Source organism: Azolla caroliniana, unplaced genomic scaffold (genome assembly GCF_043228905.1).
Source record: "Azolla caroliniana isolate FFs.n. ecotype wild unplaced genomic scaffold, voAzoCaro1.0.p SCAF_15, whole genome shotgun sequence".
Classification (NCBI taxonomy): domain Eukaryota; kingdom Viridiplantae; phylum Streptophyta; class Polypodiopsida; order Salviniales; family Salviniaceae; genus Azolla; species Azolla caroliniana.
In genome coordinates this window covers 19,562,000-19,588,910 of record NW_028230450.1, presented here as the reverse complement: position 1 = coordinate 19,588,910, position 26,911 = coordinate 19,562,000, and the positions used below count along the sequence as shown (strand labels likewise).

Sequence of the window (26,911 nt, the reverse complement as noted above, 5' to 3'; positions counted from 1 at the left end):
TTGTGTAATCTTCGAAAATATGATGACAATTAAAGGAAAACTGTCCTTTTCCCACATGTTGGTTCACATTGTAAGCTTCTGTTGGTTTCCATATTTTATGTCAACGTCGTGAAGGTGCATTCTCTTGGGCACACTTACATGCTCTCTAGTTAAGCATAGAAGCAGTTATGAGACACATATAGCTACATTGTTTTAATAAGTGAAGAGGGGAAATCTTTTTTAATTAACTTTTAAACATACATTTAGTACTATCATTTTAGTATGTAGTGATGTCATTGATTCCAACATTTCATTGTTAGAACATTATTTGCATCGACAAAATGTTTACATAAAGAGAGCTATGTTTCTTCTCAAACGCCCACCTCATTAGACAAACTTGAGCCAACACAAAAGAATTTGACATTGTTGCCATCCATACAAGTTCTTGAGTTTGCCAACTAGGTATCTCAGATAGTCAGCTTCCAACTGATGTTCTACTAATTCCTAGCATTGAAGCTAGTGTACTCTAAATATGGTTCTCTAGTACACGTTCTCTGCAATTTAAAGAACAAGCTGTGATAGATTGACCTTAGATGCAATTCATGAACACACATCTATGCCAAACCGAGTGAGCAATTGGGGCATCTTTACTTTAATGCTATATATGAGTCGATTTTGCTTTTTCAGCGCTACTGTATTTATCAGGGAAAGCTTAGTTTTTGTAGTTTGATTGTTGACTGGGTTTATTCCTTGGAATTCATAATAGTTCACATGGTGGAAAAGCTTGGCTTTTGTAGTTCGATTTTTTATTCAGTTTATTCCTTGGAAATGCAAACGTTTCCTCAATTAAGAAAACCACTTGATGCATATTGACTTAAAATTAGCTTCAAACTTTCCTGTAGAGTTATACTCTTCAGAAACACTGTTGTCTGCCTACTTTTGTTTGACATCATGTAGTTTTGGACAAGTGGAGATGCATATACAAATGCCACATGTAGCAACAGCTTTACACCTTCCTTTGATTATATATTATTTTGGAGAAATAGAGATGAAGTTAGTTAACAACCAAGGTTGTAAAAAAATATAGATGAAACAATGAGCTCAACAGCATTTCTCCCATATTGATGAAGCATTATTTTGTTGACTATGTCTGCTATCTTTTGGAACACTGATAGCAATGCATCACAGACCATTTGTGGATGGAAGCTCAATCCAATCATCATTGAATGTCATGTCATCCAATGGATTTCTCGACCCGATCCTTCTTGGAACATGATGCCCCATCAATGAGAACCCTAAATGAATTCATAAAAACATCATGCAACAGAGATGATATGAGACAGAAAGAAAAAAATAAAGATTCCTAAACATCTTTAAAGACAGATATGAAGGAGAATACTAAAGCAGGCCATGGGTTCTTTCATCCATTTTCAAAACATTGAATGATACTCTGGAATGTGTTAGATGCAAGTCACTGGTTGGAATAGTATTTTTGGTCATTAATAGGTTGATCCCATTTTACAGTATCATTCGGCAACATTGAGCCCTCTCCAAATCTGTGCATTTGTGTGCCCTCAGTAGGCATGATCTGAAAGTTTACACCTAGAAGAGAAGAGTGAAGCTACATACAGAAGCAGGCTCCTGTAGGAGCAGTGACCAAAATTCGTGGATGTGCACAAGAAATTTTCAAACATTGCATATCCCTGAGAAAGTTGACGAGAGGTAACCGAGGCCTTTTAAAACTAATTATGTGAGTCAAATGTGGTGTTGTGCCAATGGCCTTCCTCAAGAGCTCAAAGAGTCAATAGGCAATCTGAGGTAATTGCATATCCCTGAGAAAGTTGAACAGGGGTAACTGAGGCTTTTTAAAACTAATTGTGTGAGTCGAGTGTGGTGTTGTGCCAATGGCCTTCCTCAAGAGCTCAAAGAGTCAATAATTGCATATCCCTGAGAAGGTTGACGAGGGGTAACTGAGGCTTTTTAAAACTAATTGTGTGAGTTGAGTGTGGTGTTGTGCCAATGGCCTTCCTCAAGAGCTCAAAGAGTCAATATGTGATCTGAGGTAATAAATCCCTTCAAAAATCACCTCTAACTCTAGTATTGAGCGAACACATAGTTTGGTCAAGTAGTAACCAACCATGATTGTCCTGTAATTATTATGGTATCATGAAATCATGAATTTCTGATTTCATAAATGCTGCTATGTTCTATTTCACTTTCACATCCCATCCCAGTAATTCTTTCTTGGTTATCTTCTTGGGGTTTAACATATATCCACCCCTTCATCATAATTATCTAGAATCTCAACTTCATTAACTGTCTGGTCAAATTCTATGACATCTAGACACTCAAATGAGTGTAACAGGAGAAATGAAATAACAACTTACATTATCATCTTCAAAAGGCCAAAGAGACCGATGAGACCAAAGGTTATATCCAAGAAATCTTACAAAAAAACTACGAAATTAAAGCTGATTTCATTATCGTGTGGTCGAAGAGGAATAGATGTAAGAAGAATAAAAAAGTCAGATCAACATCGCAAATTTGCTTGAACAAAATCAATGCAGTGTGTTTAGTCACATATGAATAAATGAAAATTGATGGTTGAAGGTAAGTATAGTTGCACTTCTATTGAAATCCTGGAGAGAGGGCAGGAAGGTACCTTGGATAACTCTCAGCAGTGCTGCCCACCAGCTATCAGTCATTGAGTCTTGCCTTGATAATCCATCTGCAATCTCATTATCGTGGAGACCTTTCAATACATCTTGCAGAACTCTCACAGCATCATTGGTCCTCCTTAGAATTCCATCTCCATCCTCCCTGGAAGCAAATACTTGCAGGTCTTCATGTGATGATATGAGTCTCATAGCTAAATCCCACTGAGCCGAAATCTGTGAGCTTTTATTCTTTTCATTTGCATGCTTCTCGAAATCTGTTTTGATGTCAGCCTCACCTAACACAATGCTCTGCAAATTTACATTGTGATTTTTCATGCAAATTAGGTCTTTATTGCAGAAAAGAACAGACACCAACATTTAAATAAGAGTATTATTACACACCCTCAAATATTCTGCATTTGCAGCTCCAGTACTCTGCACCATTCCATAGAATAAACTATGTTCGTTTAATAAAAGCTCCTTTGGTGTATCCATCTCTTTCACCTGGTTATTGGAACACTGCTCATAAAACATGTGTCCAGTGATTCTTACAGAAAATTATTACTAATCAGTGACTCCACATACCCGTCCCGCATCTAAGACAAGGACCCGATCACAATCAATAATTGTATTTAGCCTGTGTGCAATAATCAGCATGGTACATGAATTGAATTCTTCACGTATTGTTTTCTGGATAAGAGCATCCGTTCCCACATCTACAGCAGCCGTGGCCTCATCCAAAACTAATACCTTAGACCTCCTGAGAAGAGCACGAGCAAGACTGAGAAGTTGCCTTTGACCAACACTGAAGTTTTCCCCATTTTCACTGACCTTTGGTTGTAAAACTTAGTCAATAGGAGAAACCATGATGAGTTGAAACGTGAAACTTGGAATGCTGCAACAGTGCATTACCTCAGTGTCAAGTCCTAGGGAATTTCTTTTGATGACATCTTTCAGATACGCTCTGTCCAATGCTTCCCACAGCTCAGTATCATTTCGTTCTTGAAATGGATCCAAGTTGAATCGAACTGTTCCTGTTATATTAATGAGATCTATACTTAGCACATAGAAATGAAAACATTCTATGCAATAACAAAAAGCAGATGAGATTTACCTGAAAAAAGCACTGGAATCTGTGGAATGATACTCAGCGATTTTCTCAGGTCATGTAAGCCAAATTTGCATATATCATAGGAATCTATGATAATCTGTCCACTTTCTGGCTCTACTATGCGGAAAAGTGTATTAAACAAACTAGACTTTCCTGCTCCTGTTCGTCCAACCACCCCAATCTTTTCACTTGGTCGGATAAACGCTGAAAGACCATGGAGAACTGGAGGAAGGTCAGGCCGATAACGCATGACTACATTCTTGAATTCAATGCTACCTTTTGAAGGCCAACCAGGAGGTGGCCGGTTGGATTCCACAACAAGAGGAGCCTCTAGGGCCAAATCAGAATATGCCCCAACCCTTTCAACAGCATTGAAGCTATTCTCTCCTACACTTGCTTGGCGTAATGTGGTGGTCATAAGATTGGTTATATTTAAGGCATACGTTAAAAGGAGACCCATCTGAGAAGCAAAGGATGCTTGATTTGCTCGCTGATTAGCTAGCACTGCAAAAGTTGCTGTCATCCATATCATTAGGCCTCCTAAACATTCAAGCCGAATGCCAAGCCATCGATTTGAGCTCATATTAACCAATGTAAATCTAACACTATTATCCATCGTGTTTCCATTAACCTGTGCCATCCTATCATATGCTTTGTAGGCCCGAATAGTTGCCAAACCATTTAATGCTTCTCCAAATTGTGCATACACCGGAGACCGAGAGATTGAATCAAGGCGTTTTACCTCACGGGCAGTGCTCTGATTCGCAGACATGACAAGATTTACTTTAAAATCAATAAAGAAATACAATCAACATAAGAATGGAGCTGCAAGCTACCTGATAGTAGAGATAAATGGCATGAAATATGATAAGAAGTGGCAAGATTGCCCACAAAGAGGCTGTGTTGACTATACCAATCATCACAAATGTTGAAGACAGCTGAAAAACAGAACTGAGGAACATATTTGCTGAAGGTGCAATGTTACGATCAATATCTCCAATGTCCCTTGCAAAACGGTTGATAATCCGCCCTGTTGGTGTGGAATTGAAGAAAGACATAGGTGCTCGAAGAATTGCAGCTAGTACGTCATTATGCATACGCTGAGCAGCTGAAAGACTGCGTGTTATTAGCCAAAGGGAGTTGGATAATGTGGTAAGAATCTGTGATACGATGTCAACATTGAGTTTCAGCATTGTAATATAGCAATAATTATAATTTACGAGATCTGCCAAGAAAAACATACATACCTGAAGGAAAGAAAACAGCGCATAGATACCCGTATAGAATAAAGGTCCATGGGTTTTGATAGATGTACGTTTTGTCCAAACAGAAAGCCAAGTGCTGCTTGATGCCCTTGTTGCCTCCACCATAAAATAACAAAAGAAAAAAACAAACACAACACAGGAGCCTCCCAATGCTTTTTGGTACCTGTATAGTTATAATTACATTTTATACGTATCTTAAATTGCATCACCTCAATCAACATCTGATCAAAGCAACAGAAATGCTTTATCCTACTGAAAAGCCAAAAGACCTATAGTGTAGGAATGAATTATAGAACATTGCAGAAAGCCATTAAAACGTTTTAAGAGCCCTCACAAACGTATGCATCCTCTAGATTGATATTTGGCATCTTCAGCATTGGAAAATAAAGGACTTTGTCTTTGACTAACATAGAATGTAACCATGTTTAGTCGATGAAAAATACTTCCAATAGAGATGAATACCTCAAGTAAAATACAGAAAGGGTATCTCTTCTTATTAGATGCATTATTCATGTTTCCTATAGAGCTAGTGATACAATCTTGTAAATTTTGGTATGTGGTAGAGGTACAATCTTGTGTTCTTTTTGTAAAATATCTGTGGATAATGTAGATGGTCATTAATAATCTATCACTTTATTGGTATACCTTTGTAATACACTCCAGCTTATGATGCCTGTTTCACGTTCTTCATGCTTGATTAATGTTGACTTTCCTCTCTTTTTCAACTGATTGTCTTTTGAGAGCAGAGATATATCCACTTTACCATTTTCCTCATTAGATCTTCGCTTTAAAATATTAACTGATTTTGACTGATTATCAAGGTTGTCTGTCTCAGAATTTTCTTCCATTTTCCCAGCATTCTCCATGAGTTGCTTGAAAAGATGGCCCCCTTTCATCAATTCCTCATATGTGCCTTGCTCTTGTATCTTACCACCTTGGACCAACAAAATAGTGTCTACTTGTGAAAGGAAGTGGAGTTGGTTAGTAACCAGTATTCGTGTTTTGTTGCAAAGCTCTTCTTGGATACATAATTCAAAAACCTAGAGGCAGCCAAATCAAATTCATGTCATGTGCATGTCATACTCCCAGCTAGAAAGTATAAGACCTTTCGAAAATGAAACAAAATATCCACCTCACGAGCGACATGCGCATCCAATGCACTCAGAGGATCATCAAATATATAGACATCTGCATTCGCATAGACTGCACGAGCTATTGAAACACGCTGCTTCTGTCCACCACTTATATTGACTCCCCTCTCACCTATCTCTGCAAGGTCACCACCCTTGCAAACAGACCACCAATGTTAAGCCAATGAATTGTGAAAATGAACAATGCAATATAAACCGGAAGTAAGAATCGATCTATATAAAAGTATAAGAAATAAAGAAATTATGGGAGCAATGTAAAAGAACCCACAGGTAGCAACTCAAGATCCCGTTCTAAGCCACTGACTTGGATAGCTCTCTTATAACGAAGAGGGTCATAGGGAGATCCAAATAGAATGTTATTGCGTACCTACAAATTTAAAGCAACCTGTGACGACTATGCACGTAACCTTTGAAATAAGCTCATTCAAGTTAATTGACTTTAGTACTCACAGTCCCATTATAGATCCAAGAAACTTGAGAGACATAAGCAACTTGCCCCCTGAGGATAACTTCACTGTCACCTATAGAAGATATCTCTCCCAGCATAGCTGAGATTAGTGAGGTCTTTCCTTCACCAGTTCCACCAACAATTGCTACTAATTTTCCAGCAGGAACCTCTATGTTAATGTTTGAAAGGGTTCTTTGCTCTGCCTAGAATGTTAAAATGTCAAATGAATTTCGAGAAAGCATTTAGTCTATTAAACCAAACCTCAGCAGTATGTAGAGATGAGAAATGAAAAACATCACCTCTTTATCCCATACAAAATTTCCATTCCTTATACAGACTGCATGATGTTGTTCGTTAAGAGGGGGATTTGGTTGAAGCACACGATCTTCAGCAAGCAGAAAGTCTTGCAACCTTTGCAAAGATACATTTGCATTTGCAATCTTCATAAAGTGTACACATCGTATTAGGCATGTGTGAGTAAAACGATGATCAGCTCTGAAAAGCAGACATAAATAATCACCTGGGTTATCATGTTTGGAAGCATGTAAAGTGGAAACCTGAGAACTGCAAAAAGTGAAAGAGAGGTAAATGCTTTTGCTGGTGTCAGATCACCGCCAGTTAGAGTATACAGCCCAAATGCAATAATAGTAACCAGAACAGGAATGCTGTTTAACAGGAAACTGTTAATCTGCAGAAATCAACAAAAGAATCACAGGATACTTAGAAAATGCCTTTACAATTCACTTGTATTTCTGGAACCTGTTTGAGTGTTTGAAGTTTAGGTAAGCGTTTAGACTATCTAAATGTGTCCCAGAGTGCACTACAATAGTGAGAATCCTGTCCATAACTAACCTCTGATTCTTCTAGTTCCACCTTCAGAACTATGCTTTTGATTCCCACACAAAGTTGCACTTGGACATAAAAACAGAGAATAACTTGTTTGCAAATCCGAAAATGATTCCAATACTTACAGATCCTAATGTCATGGCTCTTCTAAACCAAGAAAGTTCATCCTTGCGAATCTCTAAAACCTTTGACCTGAAGCTGTTCTCCCAAGCGTAACATCTGGAGGCAGCAGACACTTAGCTGGCATTAGTTACTAAATACTGGATATCCATTTCAATGGCTAGAATATTTAAACCTACTTGACAGTATCCATTGCCGCAAGTATTTCACTCATAAGTCCTATCCGTTTATCTGTGCGGGTTAAACCTTCTCTTGTATATTTCCGCATTCTGTTTATCATGAAAGCCTGTATATTGTAGAAGAGAATAGATCAAGATGAATGAATGAATGACAAAAGAGAATCCCAAAACAGGTCTTCATAAGTACCTGTATTGGAAAAAGCAATAAGAGAACTGATGCACCAGCAAAGGATGCAGATCCAAGCTGTTTGTGCAACAGATATATGCATAAAAATATACGTATTGGGGCTGACCAGACCGCATGAAGTTGCTGAGATACTTGCTGCAACAGTTCAGTTATTCACTTTGATTATGCTCCTTTCTTAACATGTAGACGACTTATGCATCACAGTTAAGCCATTATTACCTGATCACTCTTGTAAGACATTAAAATTATAATGCATGTGGAAAGAAAACCTTCTATAAAAAGTACATGTAAAAACTTTAGAGACCATTTTTCTACTTTTTTACAAATTAATTAGCCAAACTATCAATGTTATGATATAATTAGCAACTATCTACAGGTTTGATTCAGATCTGATTAAGCAGACAGCAGACAATGCATATTCCAAAAATCAGCATAAAACTTCTAGTTCATGAAGATGATATATCACTTAACAACTAATCGCCATAGTAAAAACCAAAAGAAACTACCTGAAGTGCCTCTGCATCAGTGGTCATTAAATTCAGAATTCGTCCAGATGTAAATCCTTTGCGACCTTCTTGAGTCAGCCGTAATGTTTTTCGAAAAATAGCTGCAACCTAAATATTTATACACAAAGAATTCTTCATCACCAAGAAGAACGAAATGTATAAGGAATTGATTATATATGAGAACTTACTTACCAACGTTGCCCGGGTTCGAAAGCCAACACGAAAGACATTTTGGAAATATTGTCCTTCACAGAGTACTCCACCCATCTAAAATTATAAAACCTATTTTATCTTTAAAATTGCAAATTACATTTTATGCCTAAAATAAGTAGAACCCCATGATCAATGAACCCACATTGCATTACACTGTTAAATTATCTGCCTCTTCATCATGACCCATTTTACTTCAAACATCCCCCCAATATTCATACCACCTTCCACTCATCATGTCTCCCTTACCCCACCTCAACTCTTGCTCAATTAGGAATGAAATGAAATGAAATGTAATATTAACATTTTCAAAATGCCAATCTATGTGAATCTTACAGAGTGAACTGCATAGCTGCTATACATAACTGTATCTAGGTTGTGATCAAGTACAATTATATATGGACCATGAGCACAAATAATGCAGGGAATACAATGTACAAGAAAAATCTGGGAGATATAGACCACAGTACAACAGAATCATGGATAGGAGATCAGGGCTATAGTTTTTGACCCTTGTGCAGTGTAACCCCTTTCTATGAAGCAGAGATCATGGGAGAATATTTCCACCAGCAATTGAAATGAGATTGAGAAAAAACATCCCAAAATGAGGACAATGGAATGTAATAATCGCCAATGATATGAGTTTAACACTACATAACTCTTTGCTTTCCCAGTGCAGCTACAACCATCTACCTGATTGTAGCTAACTAAGATTTTAGTAGAGAATCCAAGTGATGCTGGTAAACTACTAAATGTTCAAATAGGATTTATGCAAATTTCATGGTCGACCATCAAGACTCCAAGCTGATGGCGCCAGATAGGATATTATCAAATTAAAAATGTAAGGGTAAAGCATCTTACAATACCAAAAAATATTGTTGCCGCGTAAATATAGCCAATATATGCTGGTTCCCCTCTTTGCATTGACTGTAGGAAAGTTCATAAGAGTTTTGCATTCTTGCCTCAGACTTACTCCTAAGTGTTTGCGGAGCATAATAATTTCATAACAACTAATGCATTGTTCAAGAATCCAACATACTTGTAAGAGTGAGTTCAGCATAAGCGGTCCAACAAATTGTGAGGCATCATTACCAATCTATTAGTAACAATTCAGAATCAGAAAATTATTCATTGATTGGACTTGAAAATGTTTGAGATACATGAGTAGAACCTAAATGCAACTAGAATCTGCCTATTTAGCATTATTATTCTCTCTTCATTGATTCCTAGTACACAGATATAATGCTTCTTGATACTTGCAACACTAAATGGAAATCCACAAAACCTAAATTTGACATAATTGAACAAAATTTTAAGCATACCTTGAAAACACCAGCCAGCCAGAATCTGTTAATGGAAAGAATTATCAATTTCATTAGAAACAACCAAACAAAATACAATTTTTCATGATGATTATGGAATAAATACCGTGCTCCAAGGCTCCTATTCAGCGCTCTTAACAATGATGGTTTTTCTCTTGCACACTCTATTTCCCAACATCTCTGAAAACTAGGAAATAAAGAAAAATAGCAGTCATTGGTTTAGGTTACTAGAAAATTCGCTCTTGCATTCCTTAGAATAGAAATGAATTCTAAAAATTCACCCTGTTCTAAGTCAATCAAATATACTTTTTGTATAGTTCTTCTGTCTGATCCCACGAATCAAGCTTCCAGATATCTGCCTCCACAATAGGTTTTTTGTATCCCTGCTGCATTAACGGTGTAATCCAAGTGAAAAGCAGTCCTGCAATCGCACAATATAGAACATTACATTTTGAAAATTGTAGTATACCGGCCTGATTTCCAGCAGGCCAATTATCACAGGTGTGTTAAATAAGTTACATTCAGTTTCATGCATAGTCATGACTCATGCCAATAAAATACACACAGATGAGAGAACATTGAGAAACAGTACATAATGCATGGGTCTAATCAAATAATATAAATGCCTCTAAACAAAGTCATACTCACTAGAAAATATATTTGCCCGACGTTCTGGGCAAACCTGTTCCTTCCCAGGGAGAGTTTCATACATAATAGAGTCTTGGGCATCTTCATTAGACAGTGGACTGTAGTCGGTGTAAGGAAGAAGATCGGGTAGATGAAAAACTGAAAGGACAGTGAACATCACCTATAAAATAAGATAAGTGGATTAAAAATTTTAAGGACAATATTTTAATCTGAAAGAACATACAATTCCGGCGTTGACCTAATAATTGTCATATAAATTGCATAAATCTACCTTCACTATAGTGTCTTCTTTCCTCCAATTTCTTATTGCATAAAACAGATATAGATTCATGTTATAAATGTTTTTACATTGTTTAAGAATAGAATTCACCTCTTTCTATACCATTGCTATCATATTCCACTTTAAAGCTATATTTGGTTATGTTTCATGGTGCATAATCATGGAAATATTGAATAGTCTTTCTCCATCTTGGTGTGTCCTGTTTTGGTCTCTACAGTTTAGAACCCTCTTACAAGGAAATGAGTTGCATAAGGATTTGCATATAGTTGGCTTATCCATAAAAACTATTGTTTAGTTGGTAACAAGATCAGTTCATGCTGAGAGGTCATCTTTGAAAAAGTTAATTATATCGTCCAAATTCTGATTAGACTGAATATTTATTAAATGATCAAAGAAGTGAACATGATTCTCTCAACCAAATTTTACATGAAATGAATAACTAAATATTTTGGGAGCAGTAGAATGCAGTGATAGTAAGAAGCAATGGGACTGACCGAAATTCCTGTTTCTAGAGCAGATTGCTGCTATGACAGTCCAGATACTCATACTTATTTCAAAAAAATACAGTACTGCACATATACATATAGGTGCTAAAATACCTGAAAAGTAAAATAGGCTGTACACGTTTGAAATACATGCCTGCGTACATCACATCAAAAGCATTGGAACCTTCCAATAAAAGATCATGCGTACAACAGATTATATTACCCTATGAGTTCATCTAGTTACCTGTTGTAAAAAGGTTTCAGATCAAAAATAAATCTGTACAAAATTGCTTCAGCAACCAAAACATATACCATTCCAAACCGAGTATACCACCGAAAATCTTTAACATAGACTTTCATTTCAATAAGCAGCATGGACAACATGGAGAGCCATGTTATACTTCTAAGCAGAAGTGATAGAACCTGAAATACAAGGCCATGCTTTTAGTTACACTTTTCCATTCATTTACTAATAGGATTTTCGAGGAAATAAGCCTAAAAATCACATATACAGCCACAGAAAATGTTGTGCAGCCATTGATGATATTTTACTTGGCCATCAACATTAAAGACCACTATATGCACACTTCAATATGAGCTTGTTCTTTGCATTTCGATTATTTCAATGATGTAGAGTAGTGAAACTAGCTTAGGAACATGGGCAGGATGGATGTTTTTGTGTCTGGGAAGACAAGTGTCGACACAACTACTGCGGCCGCACAATAATGAAAGAAGACTGAAGCATTGTTTATGGTACAACAAAGCCTGAGAGGGTAAGATAGCAGCATCGTTAAGGGGTTGAAACCAGGTGGCATCTATGATACAATGATGTCCATAATGCTAGGATAGGAGTACCATGAGAGGTTGGAGCCAGGTGGTATATGGTACAAAGTCTTTACAATTATTATGCCTTGTCATGTAGAAACATAATAACAATAAAGTGTGGACAAGACCAATGTGATTGGTTCATTATACGCTTTATGCCTACTTTTTGGCCTGTTGGAAGTAGCCACAAAGGTAGTAAAGCACAAGGGTGATGCCAGGTATAATGGAAAAATAGTCTTACAAATTTATATGCCCTATCCTCTGGACACCTAGGAACATGGTTGGGATGCATGCATGATGCCTGGATGGACATGTATGGCACCATTAATGTGGCTGGTCAATTGTAAAATGAAGCTTGAGACTCAATTGTGATATCACGGCCATGGCTATCCACAGAGATAATAGTGAGCTGGGATTATAAGTTACAATTTTTCCTTTTTCTACGCACAATTCAAGGGTCAAGTAAATACTTCCATTATAGATCTGATCTTTTTTCTATGTTTAGAATAGCATCACAATCCCATTCAACTGACTTGTTAATCTCAGCAAGAGAGAGTCTTATTGAAATGGGGAAGAGGAAAAAATAATTGGTAAAAGAATATGATTCTATTCGTCAGTCTTTGAAATAACAAATTCACATAAGTTCATCAGTCCAGGAAAAGATAGAAATTTCTAAGGAGCTGGAACCTTTGCCATGTAACAGTACAAGTTACCCCATATGAGTGAGGCAGAGTAACATGGCACATGTGATCTTACAGTTGGTATGACTTGATCTCAGGAACATGATTATTGGTGGGTGTTTAGTGTCCTGATGGAGATGTCACTGTGGATACAATAGCCAATGTGGAGGGAGAGTCAATAATAAAAGGGGGCTTAACCATGAACACAAACAGCGTGATGTCTGAATTTTGGTGACTGCCATGTATGCCTTTCTAGACAGTGTTGTGATTATCTGTTCTGGTCGTTTATTTTATTCCTTACATCAAATAACCAAGCTTGTCTCTCCATTTGGATTAAAATACCAGGAAAAACGTCTTTTTTACAATATCATTTTCAATATCTTACCTCAAATAGAGCCAAGCTTGTTTCTCCATCCAAGTTAACCATTGAAATACCAAGAAAAACTTGTACAATTGGCCACGCTGCAAGCAAAATTGTTAGCAAAATCAAGAAGAAATGCATCTTCTTGTGCTTCAAGTGAAATCTTGCCACTGAATAATGATGGCCTCGAAGAAGAAGTAAAATTCTGTAGTAAATTAGGCAACATAGAGAGAGCTGGGAGATTCCAATCATAACAGTTTCGACAATGCAAGGTGTGAAAGCTCCAAATCCACTCTCAAGTTTTGTTTCCCATACGCCATTGGAGACAGGTCTGCAGAAAGACTCCATGAACTCTTCTTTCTTCTGTGTGAGGAGGTTAAAACATTATCAACATCACTCTCTCTCTCTCTCCCTCTCTTCTTTTGAAGGAGTAAAAGAATTCTGGAAAAACTAGAGATTCTCCTTCTTTCTCTTTATTCAAGTAGCTATTAACATAAATTTCATTTGTTCTGTGGATTAGAGTCAGGGTTATGCAAGGTGTTAGCTCTCTTTTCTCTTCAATCTCTTGACTCGGGTAACCATTCATATAAATTCCATTCTATCTTTGAATTAGGGTTTCGATACAGAAGACTGTAACCTCCTCTCTCTCTCTCTCTCTCTCTCTCTCTCTCTCTCTCTCTACTCAGGTAGCGATTAATATAACTTCTTTCTTTCTTTGCATTAGGGTTTCGATTTTTGCAGATGGTTACTTTGTGTGTGTGTGTGTCTGTGTCTGTGCGTGTGTAAGAGACTGAAACCCTACTACTTTGGGAGAGAATGCGAGGGACCCAAAAACCCTAATACCCGCAGAATCCTATTTCTCTCTATCTCTGGAATGGGGAGGTAATGTCGACATAGAGTGGCTTCTGAGAGCCCTCCATTTCTCCCCTGCTTCTTCCTTTTCTGTTCTTTTCTGTTCTTTTCTTCATTGGATGTATCATGTACATAATTTGTCTTTTTTTTTGAAAGAGCATCTATCAGGCAGGCCTACTTTTGTAATTTGGCCAAAAAAGCTTCATTTCTTGAAAAACATATTGAGTCCATTAAGAGAGAGACAGAGACAGAGAGAGACCATAGAATGAATGCTTTTTGACATGTGTCTTTAGTAGTGACTTGTCTTTGTCTTTGTCTTGTCTATCTGTCTATCTATCTAGTGAAGTCCGGAGATGGCCTGCTCTCCCTTGTTTTTCCCTGCCTGCGAGGATCACCCGTCCAATAATCGGCAAACACATGGCCAGACCGTTAACCTCACGATGCTTACCCGACCAGCCAACCTTCACATACATATTTGTCTCATGGTAAATTGGTAATAGCCATTGGCCACACCCTCTTAAATGCTTGGCATACCCATCCAACCCCACCCCCCCGAGGATGTCGGACACATCGCAACATCTGACATTGGATTTTTGTTGATGCTTCACACGTGGTGATTTTCCCAGCCCTCAGAATGTTTGTTTGACACATGGCAATGCATATACGAACTTTGAGATGTTTGACGCGTGGCATTATGTGACCTCTGAATGTGCCGTGGTGATGTCAGATATGTACATTGTTGTGATGTGGCGTGGCCAAAGCTAGAAACTGGAGAGAGGAAGGGCAGACGTGTGTGAAGAAAAGGGGGAGAAGTGTAAAAAACAAAATGAGAATACATAATAAATGAGGGTGGAGATTCCAAAACCCCTGTATCAAATCAAGGACAATATTTCTATTCTCCTTTCACTTTCAGGTAATGACATTTGCGGCACCCCCCCTCCTTCCCTATAATAAAAAAAAATGGGAAGAAGCACATTTTAGTTCTCCAATTCGTTGGTGGCTTTTTATTCTTCTTCTTTTTTAAATTTTTGTAGATTGATGTTTGGTATTAAAACCATATGATACTACAACCAACCCTTCTTATCTTCACTACTTCATTAGTAGTGATATTGCAAGGGAAACCCTCTCAAGTGTTGTAAAACTATATGGCATACCTTTATCCCCTCTTGGGACAACGTCTTCATACAACATAGTTGCGAAAATTGTCAAATCAACTTCCCTTTCATCCTACGAAGTTGTTAAGTTACCCCATTATTAAGTCATTAAAACAAGAACCCATTTGTTATGGTACAATTAAACCACATCCCCCAATACCTAAGGTAGTTAAACACGACCTTCTATGATGGTGCGGGCATAGCTTTATCCTCATAAATAAAAACCCGCTTAAAAGGTGACAAAATATTTCCTGTTATCGATGCCCAAATCTGTGATATAACCATCCAAATGGCTTTAGCAACCAGACATGTGATGAACCTATGTCTTGCATCTTTATCAACCACTGTACAGAAAAACATGTCCCATTCGAAATGTCTTCGTTCGTTCGTTCGTTCTTCTTCTTCTTCAATTGCAATATTAGTGATTATATTCAACAACCCTAAGAATGAGCCACCATGATTTAATGTGCAAAAACAAGTTAGGCATTTGCAAGTCAATCAATTCAAGTAAGTGTTATTGTTATGGATGGTAGCTCAAGTGTCGATGTCATCAATGAGCACATGTTGGGCCCAATTCGATTTCGGTTCAGTTAGATTTCTTTGCCTTGAAACCAAACCAAACCATTTATGAACTCTCAAGCCATTTTAACCAAAACCATTTAGGGAAAACTTGAAACCAAACCAAACCATTGAATAATTTTTTTTAACCTAACGATAAACTAATTAGAAATCTAAATAAACATAAATGCATTAAATTAAATAAGCATTTAAGTTAAATTTACTAAATTAATAAAAAAAACATTAATTAAACCATTAAGAGGAAAAAAAGTTAACCGAAAACCTATGAACCAAATAAACCCGAATTTTAGAACCAAACCAAACTAAAGCCAAACAATTTATGAATGCTCCAAACCAAACCAAAACATGAATTTTTTTGGGAGCCATTAAACCATGCCTTAATGTGTGGTTATTGTATATACACATCAAATAAACCATGATGCAAGTATAATGGAATATGTTGGTATATTCGTTTATCCAGCGCGACTTTTGTATTTCTTGTGATTTTATAATACCAAGATGTATCTTTTTGTTAAAAAAAATAAACCATAGCTTAACGGTTCTAATTAGTTTGAGTTAAATGCAACTTTTGAATTTCTTATGATTTTATAATACCAAAACGTATCTTTTTGTTTTAAAATACAAACCATCGCTTAACGGTTCGGTTCAGTTTGAGTTGAAACCGAACCCATAGCTACTAACCACACGAGACCCATGTCCATTTTGGTTACATATAGTATTTGATGTTTGCTTTGTCTATAACCCCTTGCATTACTCAATGATATTAACATTCATACCAATGGCAACCCATTCCATATCTCATGATGTTTCTCACTTTCATAGACGAGGGGCATAAAGTTCACTTGTCAACTAATTACAGCTTAAAAGAACTGAAATAAAACAAAATTGGCACTTGGTGTTCATTAATTTGGCCACGGCAAGACGAATGCTATAACCTCTATTAATCAAGGACTAAAACAACCCCCATTGTAGTTTTGATCCTCACCAAAAGTATTAACATCTCTTTGTCGCCATGTTGTTACTTGACTAAGAAACTATCACTTTTAGCCCCAAACTTGGTATTTCCTTAATTGAGGGATACTCGCTTCATATTTTACACACTCAATGAAAGTGATTCCCATGTTCATTTTATAAAGTTCAGCAATCAACTTTGTCAAGACTAGGGTTTGGTTTGCAAGGTGGTTCCAGTGTGCACTTTCACCAATTACATGCTACAACGATGGTGTTGGTTATTAAATCCCCGTTCCATCAAAAGAACCTTGCACCCCTCCTCTTAGCATTTAAAATCGATTGTTGAAATGGTATTGATGAGATCATATGTTTTAGGTTTTTATAATTTAACTCCTCTCTTCAATTACCATATCTCACGCCCACACTTATGCCATGATTTATATATATATGTAATTCATCATGAATTATACAATTTATCATGTCTTTTCACTCAAAGGATTTGAAAATAACAAATTACCAAATTGATAAGTGACATTATGCTAATAAACATGTGTGGGTAATTGTGATGGAGGTTACAGGGTTCACCTAATGTAGGAGTTGGTTCCTTTTTACTGCAGTTTACCTCGACATCATGCTTGTTGGAAAAGCGGCAAAGTTGTACAACACGAGGCCTCCAAGAGTGGCGATAGCGGCAATGATGGCTGCAATCTCTGCCATTTTGAGGGAGTGTAGGAGGGCTAACTTTGAGATTTGTCGGGCCATGGTAGCACCATTTTTAGATGAGGTATGTGGGCGAATGCTATAGAAAAGGAGTGTGGTGGTCCATGTGAGGATGACGTGGGGCATCCAAATGAGTAGTGCCACCAATGCCACTATGACACCAACGTCAGTGCCCACTAAAAGTGCCGTGTGGAGCATTGATTGACTTTGTCTGTACATCTCTATCTGCCACACAACAACTAGCTTTGCAACCACCCAGAAAAAAATAGCCAAGGCTCCCATCCCCATGGTCACACAATATATCCTCACCACCTCAATGAACATGCTCCCCATTTTTAGCTAAGTAGTTCGGGCCTTGAAAAATCAACGAGTCAAAAAAAATACATGAAATAATAACTTCTCATGGTACTCAAAGATAATTGAAACACTTGAATCCGTTCAAGCAAGCTTGAGAGAGATGATGAGGCTTCATGACCAAACAAAAATCCCCTAAGGTGTATATATTGGTAAGTAATGAGCGCCTTCATTCAATATAATTTCATGAATGATTTATTTACTCTCGATGACGAAAATCTTGTTTGGATGACCATAGGTGCACTCAACCATGAGATCAACACACCTAGATCTTCAGATGAACAACACAAAAGAGGCTTGATTGAACAAATAAATGTTTATCGAGGACAGAGAAATGTTAGCAAACACAAGCTTCCCACGGAGAGGCGTTGCGTAATAAAAGGTATCCCATACACTTGATACTTGCACCAATAATATATTTTTTACATTCCTTCATTAGGATGGCATGGATATTCTTTTTGTGTTCAGACACATTTGATGATGAGGTTATCATTTTAGGCACGAACACTGTCATAAGTCTTCTCTAGAACACATATCTATCATTCATGACAATATCATAAATACATAATGTAGGTAACTTTAAGATAGTTCCCTAGTTCTAGTTCACACAATCATGCACATAAAATACACAAAACATTCATAGAGGAAAAAAGTATATGTCTCTCCCTAGAACATCTTCAAAATTTTTACTTCTTAAAGCAAAGGATTTGATTAATCTACTTTCGGTTGCTTTGTTTTCACGTGTGTCCTTAAAAGCTATGCTAAATAATGCTTGTGCACTCGAATACAAAGTTACATAAGCTTCATATTTATTATGCACATGAATAACTTGTTCTAAAACTAGTATATAGATGCAAGGTTAATTTGTGCATTACAATGAAAGAGAGGATGGAGATTTAGGCTTATATGATATATCAAGGAATGGGCTATTTGCCCCCCCCCCCCCCCCCCAAAATAAATAAATAAATAAACCTTTTTGGCCCCCTAAAAAAAAAACTTTTTAGCCCCCTATTTTGGCTATTTGCCCCCCCCCCCCCCCCCCAAAAAAAAAAAAAAACCTTTTTGGCCTCCTAAAAAAAAACTTTTTAGCCCCCCTATTTTGGCTAAACTTACAACACTTCTTTCCCAATAACACTTATAACAATACCTTGTTGGAACAAATATGCTTGTCAAGTGATTTGGTTGTTGTTGTGAAGTACCAAATAGCTAAAATGAGTTATATTAATGGAAGTCAAATACAACCTTCTTGGTATTACAAAAATAAAAATAAAATTTTGATAGTTCTCACCTCAACCAAAATGTTTTTGTGATATATATCAACTATTACACTTTACAACCTCATAAAAAGGTTTATCAACTATTACATAAAAAGGAATCGTCGTCAATAACATTCTTAGTATTGTAGGGGCAAATAGCCAAAATGGGGGGGCAAATGCATATCGCAAGTGCGTGCATTGTGACCAGCTTGATCACATTTGGAACATTTGCGACCGGTAGAGTACTCAAATAGTGACTTCTCCCTTTGGTTGGCCTTTTTGTTCGACCTTGCAGGGCGACCTCGCTTCCTAGTTACCACCACTGGATTGGAGAGAGACTGCAGTGGTGCTTGACTTGCTTCATCCAATCATGTCATGAGAACAACAACCTGGTCATCGTCAGTTTCATACAATCTTTGCTCGATTTTCCTCATCAAACACTTTCTGGGAGACAAACATGGCTTAGCTATAGAGGCGTGTTGAACCATTGAACACGCAATCAAGTGCCATTGACAGTGAATATCTTCAAGATGGAATCTTTCATTTCTTTGGATGCATCTCAAAATGTCATGACAACATGGGACACCAAAACTTGATCGAAACAACCCTGTACATTCATCACCATAATTGTTGTCAATAACTTTCTTGTGCTGCTCCAATAACTTGTCTAATGCGTGTTTGGATATCTTCTTTACTAGCGGCCTCATGAACTCGAGTGCATGTCGATGTGCCTGTGTAGACTTGTCATACTCCATTTTGGTGTTCAATTCTGTCAGTTGTGTGTCCAGTAGTAAACGGATTTTCTTGAATACAGTGAGCAGATCGTTATTAACAATGCCTAAAACCCTCTTGACAACATAATGGTTGCCTTCAATGCGAGAGGTGCTGGTCATTCCAAAGTGAGGGAAGCGACCAGTCCAATAACGTACAATCTTGTCTTTGTGAATCAACCAAGTCTTGTATACATACTGCACCAACGCATCGTGACTTGGTCGCCATTTCATTTGAAACGTGGCCCAATTAGCCTCAAAATCTAGCTCGCTGGAAGAGTATAGAAACTGGTTCCAGTCGTCCATATAGGCATTTGTGTCGTTAGTGCTTGCAAACTTCGACGTTGCATAGGCCAGAATGTTTTTGTTGACATGCCAGATGCAAAGCAAATTCTTTGTAGAAGGGAACACGATAGCAATTGCACTCATCAATGCAAGTTCTCGATCAGTTACAATTACTGATGGCTTTGTCACAAATTCGAATGACTGCAATGCCCAAACATACATGGCTTCTATCTCGTTGCATATGAACGCAAATCCAGCATTGAACGTACTATTTGTAGCTGTAATTCCAACGATGTTGAGCAATGGCATGCCAAATCTATTCGTTTTGTAGGTGCAATCCATGACAAATACCACATTGAACCGTCTGGCAAGATCTGCTGACTTTTGATGACAAAAGAAAAGGCCACTGATTGAGCCGTTCAAGTTCACCTTGGAATTGAAGATAAAGTCGCCAGTGGAGATCTCATCGTATAACGCTTGAATTGGCGAGCGCCCGTCAAGAAACTCGGCTCTTGCAACCACTTTTTCGTTGTGGATTTCTTTCTTGGTGGTCCATTGATTTCTGGTTTTTTCTCTCAAGTAGGCCAAAGTTGAAGCCGCACCAGTTCCAGCATTTGCCATGTTGCGAACAATGGTTTTTTCTGTATCAGTTAGTCTACGAGCCGTTGATATACCACCGAGATTGTCAGAAATAGGATGATTGTGTACAATAGCTGCCTTTTTAATAGTCCATTGTCCCGTTTTCTTCGAGAAGTTTGCTCTAATGAAGACTGGGCAGTTCATTAGACGAGTCCCTGTTTGTCTTTTGCGAGTATCGTCAGTCAAGCCTAGAGGGTTGCGATATTTTCCCCCATAGTAGCACTTGAAAGTGACTTTTCTATTGTCACTATGCTTATCCACCACAACAATTATATTTTGAGCACGGAAATGGTCCTTGATAAAACTGATTAGAGCCCCTCTCTCAGTGAAGGTTCTATTGATAATTGAAGCTGAAGACGGTCGGGGAGACATGTTGTGAAGCCAAAATGGGGGATTAGCAAAACTACCAGAAATTTGTGGGGCAAAATAGCCAAAATATTGAGAAGTACCAGAAATTTGGGGGGCAAAATAACCAAAATGTTGAGGACTACCAAAAATTTGGGGGCAAAATAGCCAAAATAGGGGGCTAAAAAGGTATTGTTTTAGGGGGCCAAAAAGGTTTATTTATTTATTTTTATTTATGTTTTTTTTTTTGGGAGGGGGGGGGGGGGGCAAATAGCCCATTCCTATATCAAATGACGTTTAACTTTGTGAGCCGTCTTCTTCAAGTAAAGGATTTGTACTATTGTCTTTGGAACTTATTTGAATATAGCTCAAACACTTGTTTGGTCAACTTTTCTTTTGAAAAGAAGAAGTATTGGAGGACGATATGAACGCATTAACTTTACAGAGGAAATAACCAAATTGATTTGCAGGGATTACGAATGGTCCCACATGTGTCTCTCTGAAAAATTAACATGCGTACAAATTAAAATAAAGGTTGCTTTTGTTGCAACAAGGACGATGGCCACAAAATGGTCGAAAAAGTTTATGGAATTTGTATTAGGTTTCTATGGAGATAACATTCGGGAGACACTACTGGTAACAATTATGTTTCATCATCATTGAGGACGAGGAGATGCTCGATCGCTTCTTGTTGCTCCGGGAAGATATCATGGACCCCAAGTAGAAACGAAATCTAGGGGTTAAACATTCTATCATCTAGATCTCTAGCCCAGACAAACTCCAAATCTTCTGCCAGCTGAGTCCCTTACTTGGAAAACTCGATCCGATTGTAGCCTTTCGATTGCACACACTTTTTTTTTCTTCTATTCGATGCATGCCCCCCTTCCCCCCCTTGATACCCATTCACAACACGTGTCGGATGTGTGGAGGCACGTCTTGCGCCCCTCAGGCATGGGGGGGTGTCTATTGAGGAATAAATTTATCCCAACATTTGTTGTGCCTGAATGTGAGCTCTGGCATTGGCCACGTCTTCAATGCTAGTCATTTATGGGGTCAGGCTTCGGTAATTGACTTGGGTGCACTGTCACACCCATTTTTTGTGGAGGATATGGAAATAGCAATTGGCAACTTGGTTCGAGAGTTTTAACCTCAAACCGTTTTTAAAAATTGAAACTTAAACCAAACCATGAAACCAAAAAACCGTTTAAACCGAACCGTTACAAAAAAATCAAGCTCAAACCAAACCGTTTTAGAGAATTTCAAACCTTTAAACCATTAAAACCGCGGTTTTGCGATTCGGTTTTGGTTTTTAGGTTATAGGTCAAAATTCAAAATTTCACATATTAATTTTATAAAATAAAAATTTTCCAATATTTCAAAATTTAAAGATTTTTCTTAAAAGATCAAATTAGGCTTAAAAATTTCAAAAAAATATTTAAGAAAATTATCAACTGTCAATCCTAAACTGTCAAATCGTTTAAATTGTGGTTTCAAACAGTTTTTACCAAAAACCATTAAAATGATAGAAGCTCGACCAAACCGAACCGAATTGTCAAACCCCCAAACCGAAGCGGACAGAACCAGAACCGTAATCAGCTATGGCACCTCAAACAGAGCCTTCTCAATTGATGTGATTGCAATTCAAGTCAAAGTTGCTTGTGATGTTGGCCTGGTCTTCTCCCATGAGAGTACGTATGTATGCATTTTGGTGTTGATTTCTTCCTTGCCCTTGGATGGATTGGAGAACAAGAAAGAGGAGATTTAAAGCATTGTGTGGGTTCTTCTCACAACAGTAAGCAATTATCTATGGCACCTCAAACAGAGCCTTCTCAGCCTTTCCTACTACCCATCAGTCTGTACAAACCTTCAGGCATAGCTTCAAGCTTTGCAAGTTCTATGATAAGTGCATCTTTATCATCATCATCATCATCATCATCAAATAATGGTAATGTCGCCATTTGTGCACCGAGTGAACCCGGAAAGATCACCATGTATTCTCCGCAGTTCTATGCAGCTTGTACCGTCGGTGGTATCCTTAGCTGTGGACCCACCCACATGGCTGTCACTCCTATGGACCTTGTTAAATGCAATATGCAAGTAACGACTTTGTTTTCTTCTTTCTCTGTCTCCATTTTTTTCTTTTTTCCTTTTATGGATTTACTCTTTGATTTTCTATGCATTGGTTCATATACGGAACCTGTATAAGTAACTAGACGTTGTATCAAGTTCAGCTGGTTACATGTGCATAGCCAACACACTGGTCCTTTGATTTTTCAGTAGATAGATGCATATATGGAAGTTATTTAAACAACTTGATGATTTAAGTCAGTTAGTTACACATCCATATTGTGTTTAGCATGTTGTTGTTAACCTATTGATGCCCTTCGATTTTCAATAGATTCTCGTTGACATGCAAAACCTATATAAGTAACTTGATGTTGGCATTAGATCTGCTTAACTAACTCTTTACCCTTTAATTTTCTGTAGATTGTTTCGTATTTAACCTATATCAGTAACTAGATTGGATTTAAGCCAGTTAGTTATATTTATACTAGATTCCTTCATATTGAACTGGTAATTAAATGTTTGCATTGTAGCTACGTGAGTTAGTTACATAATGCAAAGCCAAGCTTCTGGTTAGCATATAGTTACCATTATTTGTGACCAATTGCTACATCACTGAGTGACTACAACCAGATTTTGGAATTGCATCCAGCTCAACTAACACAATTATGAATCTGGTTAACATATTGCTGACATTGTTTAAGGCTAATACCTGCACGTTGGGTCTAACCGGATGAAGATTGCATCGATATCATTTTATTGAATTGTTTTTTCCATGCTTTGATAACTTACCCGAAGCGTACTGTTAAAATTGTTTATAGCCAGTTGAACTTATAACCAGATGCATGGTTTTCTTGACATTGCATCTGAATCAGTTTACATGGAAATCTAAAAATTCAATTAACATACTGCCAATACAAATATTATTCTTGTTAAATATAATCTCGGGAGGACTAGAAGGATATGGTGTTTCTTCTAAGGATCCCTGTTTTTTTTGTTTGTGTCTCCAGGTAGATCCTGTGAAATATAGAAGTGCCAGCAGTGGCCTCAGGGTTTTACTCAAAGAACAAGGGCCGAGAGGAATTTTCCGTGGTTGGGCACCAACTTTGCTGGGTTATGGTGCCCAAGGTGCTTGCAAATTCGGGTTCTATGAGTACTTCAAAAAGTATTATGCCGACTTGGCAGGACCTGAGAATGCAGAGAACTATAAAACACTCATTTATCTGGCTGGATCAGCTTCTGCAGAATTCATTGCAGATATTGCACTCTGCCCTTTTGAAGCTGTGAAGGTAAGAGTACAAACACAGCCTGGATTTGCAAGAGGTTTATTTGACGGATTTCCTAAGCTCGTTGCTTCCGAGGGGTATCGAGGGTACATATCTTTTCTCCACTTTGTTTTTTCTATGTATCCTTCATGCTTTTCATGTAGTTGATCTGCACAATGTGTCAAAGATATGTGTGTTACAATTCAAACAGAGATCCTAACTGTTGTTTATATTCTAGCCTCACATACCACACAATTAGGGCATAAAGGAAAAAAGTGTTTAAAAACAGAGAGTTCCTTCTTTTTTCCTTCAAGAGAGAGTTAAAGAATTGTCGTCCTTGGGAAGATCCATGTTTCGAGAGATTTTAACTGTAGATTTAGAAAGAATAAAACCTTATTGCAACTGCAACATGAAAAAAGGTGGGAGAAAAATGGTTTGATAAAATGTTGAGAAATTTAACATAAAAATCTGTATTGAATATTTGAGTGGCAAAAAGCCTTATGAAGGAATTTGTGGGAGGTTAAGGGGTTGGACTTTTTCAGGTTATACAAAGGTCTCTTGCCGCTATGGGGTCGTCAAATACCATGTAAGTGTTTGTGTGCTGAGAGATATAGATCCCTTTCTACCTGAGAGTGGTGGCTGTTTGTTTATTCATAATACTGTTATTCCATTTTCCATAGATACAATGATGAAGTTTTCATGCTCGGAGACTACTGTAGAGCTGCTTTATCAAAACATGGTTTCTACTCCCAAAAGTGAATGCTCTAAGACGACTCAACTAGGGGTTAGCTTTGCTGGGGGCTACATAGGAGGAATCTTTTGTGCCATCATCTCTCATCCTGCGGACAATATTGTGTCATTTCTTAACAACTCAAAGGGTGCTACAGTTAGTGATGTAAGTGCTTTAGAACTTTAACCTCAAAGACCTTGGGGACTTAAATGCATTTGAAATAATAAAATTAGGAGCTGTATAGAATTGTCCATTAATGGATAATATGGTGTATATATTATATATATGTGTATTTAAATTTATGCACCACCCCTAGGTCTGTGTCCTGCTGCTGGATAGATAAGTGGGCTTATCTCTAGCTTAGTTGAGTTCATCAATGTATAAATATGTAACAGTTGGGACAAAAGCCCTAAATCATTAACCTTAATCCTAAATCCTAAATCCTTAATTCTAAGTCCTAAGCCCTAGATTTTGAGTTCCATAATCTGAAACCTATATCCAACCCTCAACCCCCTGTCCCAAGCATTAAACCTTACAACATTCTAATATTTATTTGATGCTGTCCATATGTGAAGGCTGTTAAGAAATTTGGACTGGTGGGATTGTTAACTCGTGGTTTGCCCATTCGGATCGTAATGGTTGGTACCTTAACTGGTGCTCAATGGGGAATCTATGACGCCTTCAAGGTTCTTGTTGGATTGTAAGTTCTCCTTGGTTACTGAAGCTTCACATTCAATCTTTATCAGTTCTTTTTTATATGAGATCTCTCCCTTATTCATTGATTCACATTGTGCAGGCCAACTTCAGGTGGTGTTGCAAATAAATGAATTATGAATTGAGTAGAATCAAATTCAATAAAGATTACAATTTGAGCTGGTTGAATTAATTAATGGAACTCCCAAATATCTTGGGCCTTCACATGTAAATAATTTACTATGGAATGCATGAGCATTCTCAATTTTGTGGCTGTATAAAATGGAACGAATCTGGTGATCAAATACTACAGAATTTAGAGCTTTAGTGTAAAATGTTGTACTAATTTTGGTGAATATAATAAAAAGCAAATTTCCATTGGATTAGGAAATAAGAAATTAGCTCATTAATAAATATCACACCCCATTCTCAATGGTTTCGAACAATAGCTTCTAGAATTGCATGCAAATTTTGATTATGTTACGTTGACATGCCATGGTATGGTATCAATGGATATTTTGTATATCTTCTCTAGAAATCTAAGTATAGATTCACTGTGCCACTTGAAAATTACAATGTCATGGGTTTTTTGATACCCAGAATGCTGAAGTCTAAGATCCAAGGCGAGTGTCTGCAATATTAAACAAATGTGTTTGCATGTTTTCTGATTGAATAGTTGAGATACCCTTCCCATGATTCACAGAAGTAATTTCTAATTCTAAATCAAGATCCCATGAAACTCATTAAACTTATTGATTTTACACTCAACCTTGAAAATAATTAAAATCTGTTTGGCCATTTGAAGCTTGATTGATCAACCTTCTCAATTTGTTCGTCCAAATCAATAACAAATTGACATCACAACAACCATATAATTTAACAGCATGCAACACACTTTAGACACTCTCCAATCCATCCATTCATAATTATACCCACATCTCCAAAATCAGATAAGCTTTGATATTGTGATATGATCACAACTAAATCACTTTCT

General features: G+C 37.4%; 2 protein-coding genes across 2 annotated transcripts; one reads left to right on the top strand and one right to left on the bottom strand.

Moving 5' to 3' along the window:
* Positions 1 to 848: 848 nt before the first annotated feature.
* On the bottom strand, positions 849 to 13,933 carry LOC147854996 (ABC transporter C family member 12-like). Its single transcript, XM_087331206.1, has 28 exons — positions 13,285 to 13,933; positions 11,639 to 11,817; positions 11,509 to 11,548; positions 10,630 to 10,789; positions 10,288 to 10,402; positions 10,088 to 10,168; positions 9,982 to 10,006; positions 9,699 to 9,755; positions 9,521 to 9,586; positions 8,642 to 8,716; positions 8,450 to 8,557; positions 7,944 to 8,078; positions 7,757 to 7,863; positions 7,583 to 7,676; positions 7,132 to 7,299; positions 6,911 to 7,051; positions 6,614 to 6,814; positions 6,432 to 6,530; positions 6,145 to 6,297; positions 5,658 to 6,052; positions 4,995 to 5,175; positions 4,584 to 4,907; positions 3,751 to 4,504; positions 3,549 to 3,670; positions 3,222 to 3,467; positions 3,039 to 3,140; positions 2,642 to 2,945; positions 849 to 1,274 (listed from the first exon to the last, which is right to left on the bottom strand). Exons 1-28 carry the CDS (start codon positions 13,606 to 13,608, stop codon positions 1,162 to 1,164), a joined length of 4,869 nt encoding a protein of 1,622 aa, XP_087187332.1. The 5' UTR covers positions 13,609 to 13,933; the 3' UTR covers positions 849 to 1,161.
* A 9,000-nt stretch (positions 13,934 to 22,933) lies between these two features.
* LOC147854995 (mitochondrial phosphate carrier protein 3, mitochondrial-like) lies at positions 22,934 to 26,295 on the top strand. Its single transcript, XM_087331378.1, has 6 exons — positions 22,934 to 23,262; positions 24,240 to 24,601; positions 25,037 to 25,080; positions 25,175 to 25,389; positions 25,800 to 25,924; positions 26,021 to 26,295. The coding sequence occupies exons 1-6, from the start codon at positions 22,972 to 22,974 to the stop codon at positions 26,049 to 26,051; spliced, it is 1,068 nt and encodes a 355-aa protein (XP_087187504.1). The 5' UTR covers positions 22,934 to 22,971; the 3' UTR covers positions 26,052 to 26,295.
* The last annotated feature ends 616 nt before the right edge of the window (positions 26,296 to 26,911 follow it).

Coding starts and splice junctions, on each gene's coding strand:
- LOC147854996 (XM_087331206.1), bottom strand. CDS start 13,608: ATGGAGTCTTTCTGCAGACCTGTCTCCAATGGCGTATGGGAAACAAAA. Junction 11,818..13,284: donor CAAGCTTGGCTCTATTTGAG/GTAAGATATTGA, acceptor CTTGTATTTCAG/GTTCTATCACTTCTGCTTAG. Junction 6,053..6,144: donor ATGCGCATGTCGCTCGTGAG/GTGGATATTTTG, acceptor GGCTGCCTCTAG/GTTTTTGAATTATGTATCCA.
- LOC147854995 (XM_087331378.1), top strand. CDS start 22,972: ATGGCACCTCAAACAGAGCCTTCTCAGCCTTTCCTACTACCCATCAGT. Junction 23,263..24,239: donor TTGTTAAATGCAATATGCAA/GTAACGACTTTG, acceptor TTGTGTCTCCAG/GTAGATCCTGTGAAATATAG. Junction 24,602..25,036: donor GCTTCCGAGGGGTATCGAGG/GTACATATCTTT, acceptor GGACTTTTTCAG/GTTATACAAAGGTCTCTTGC.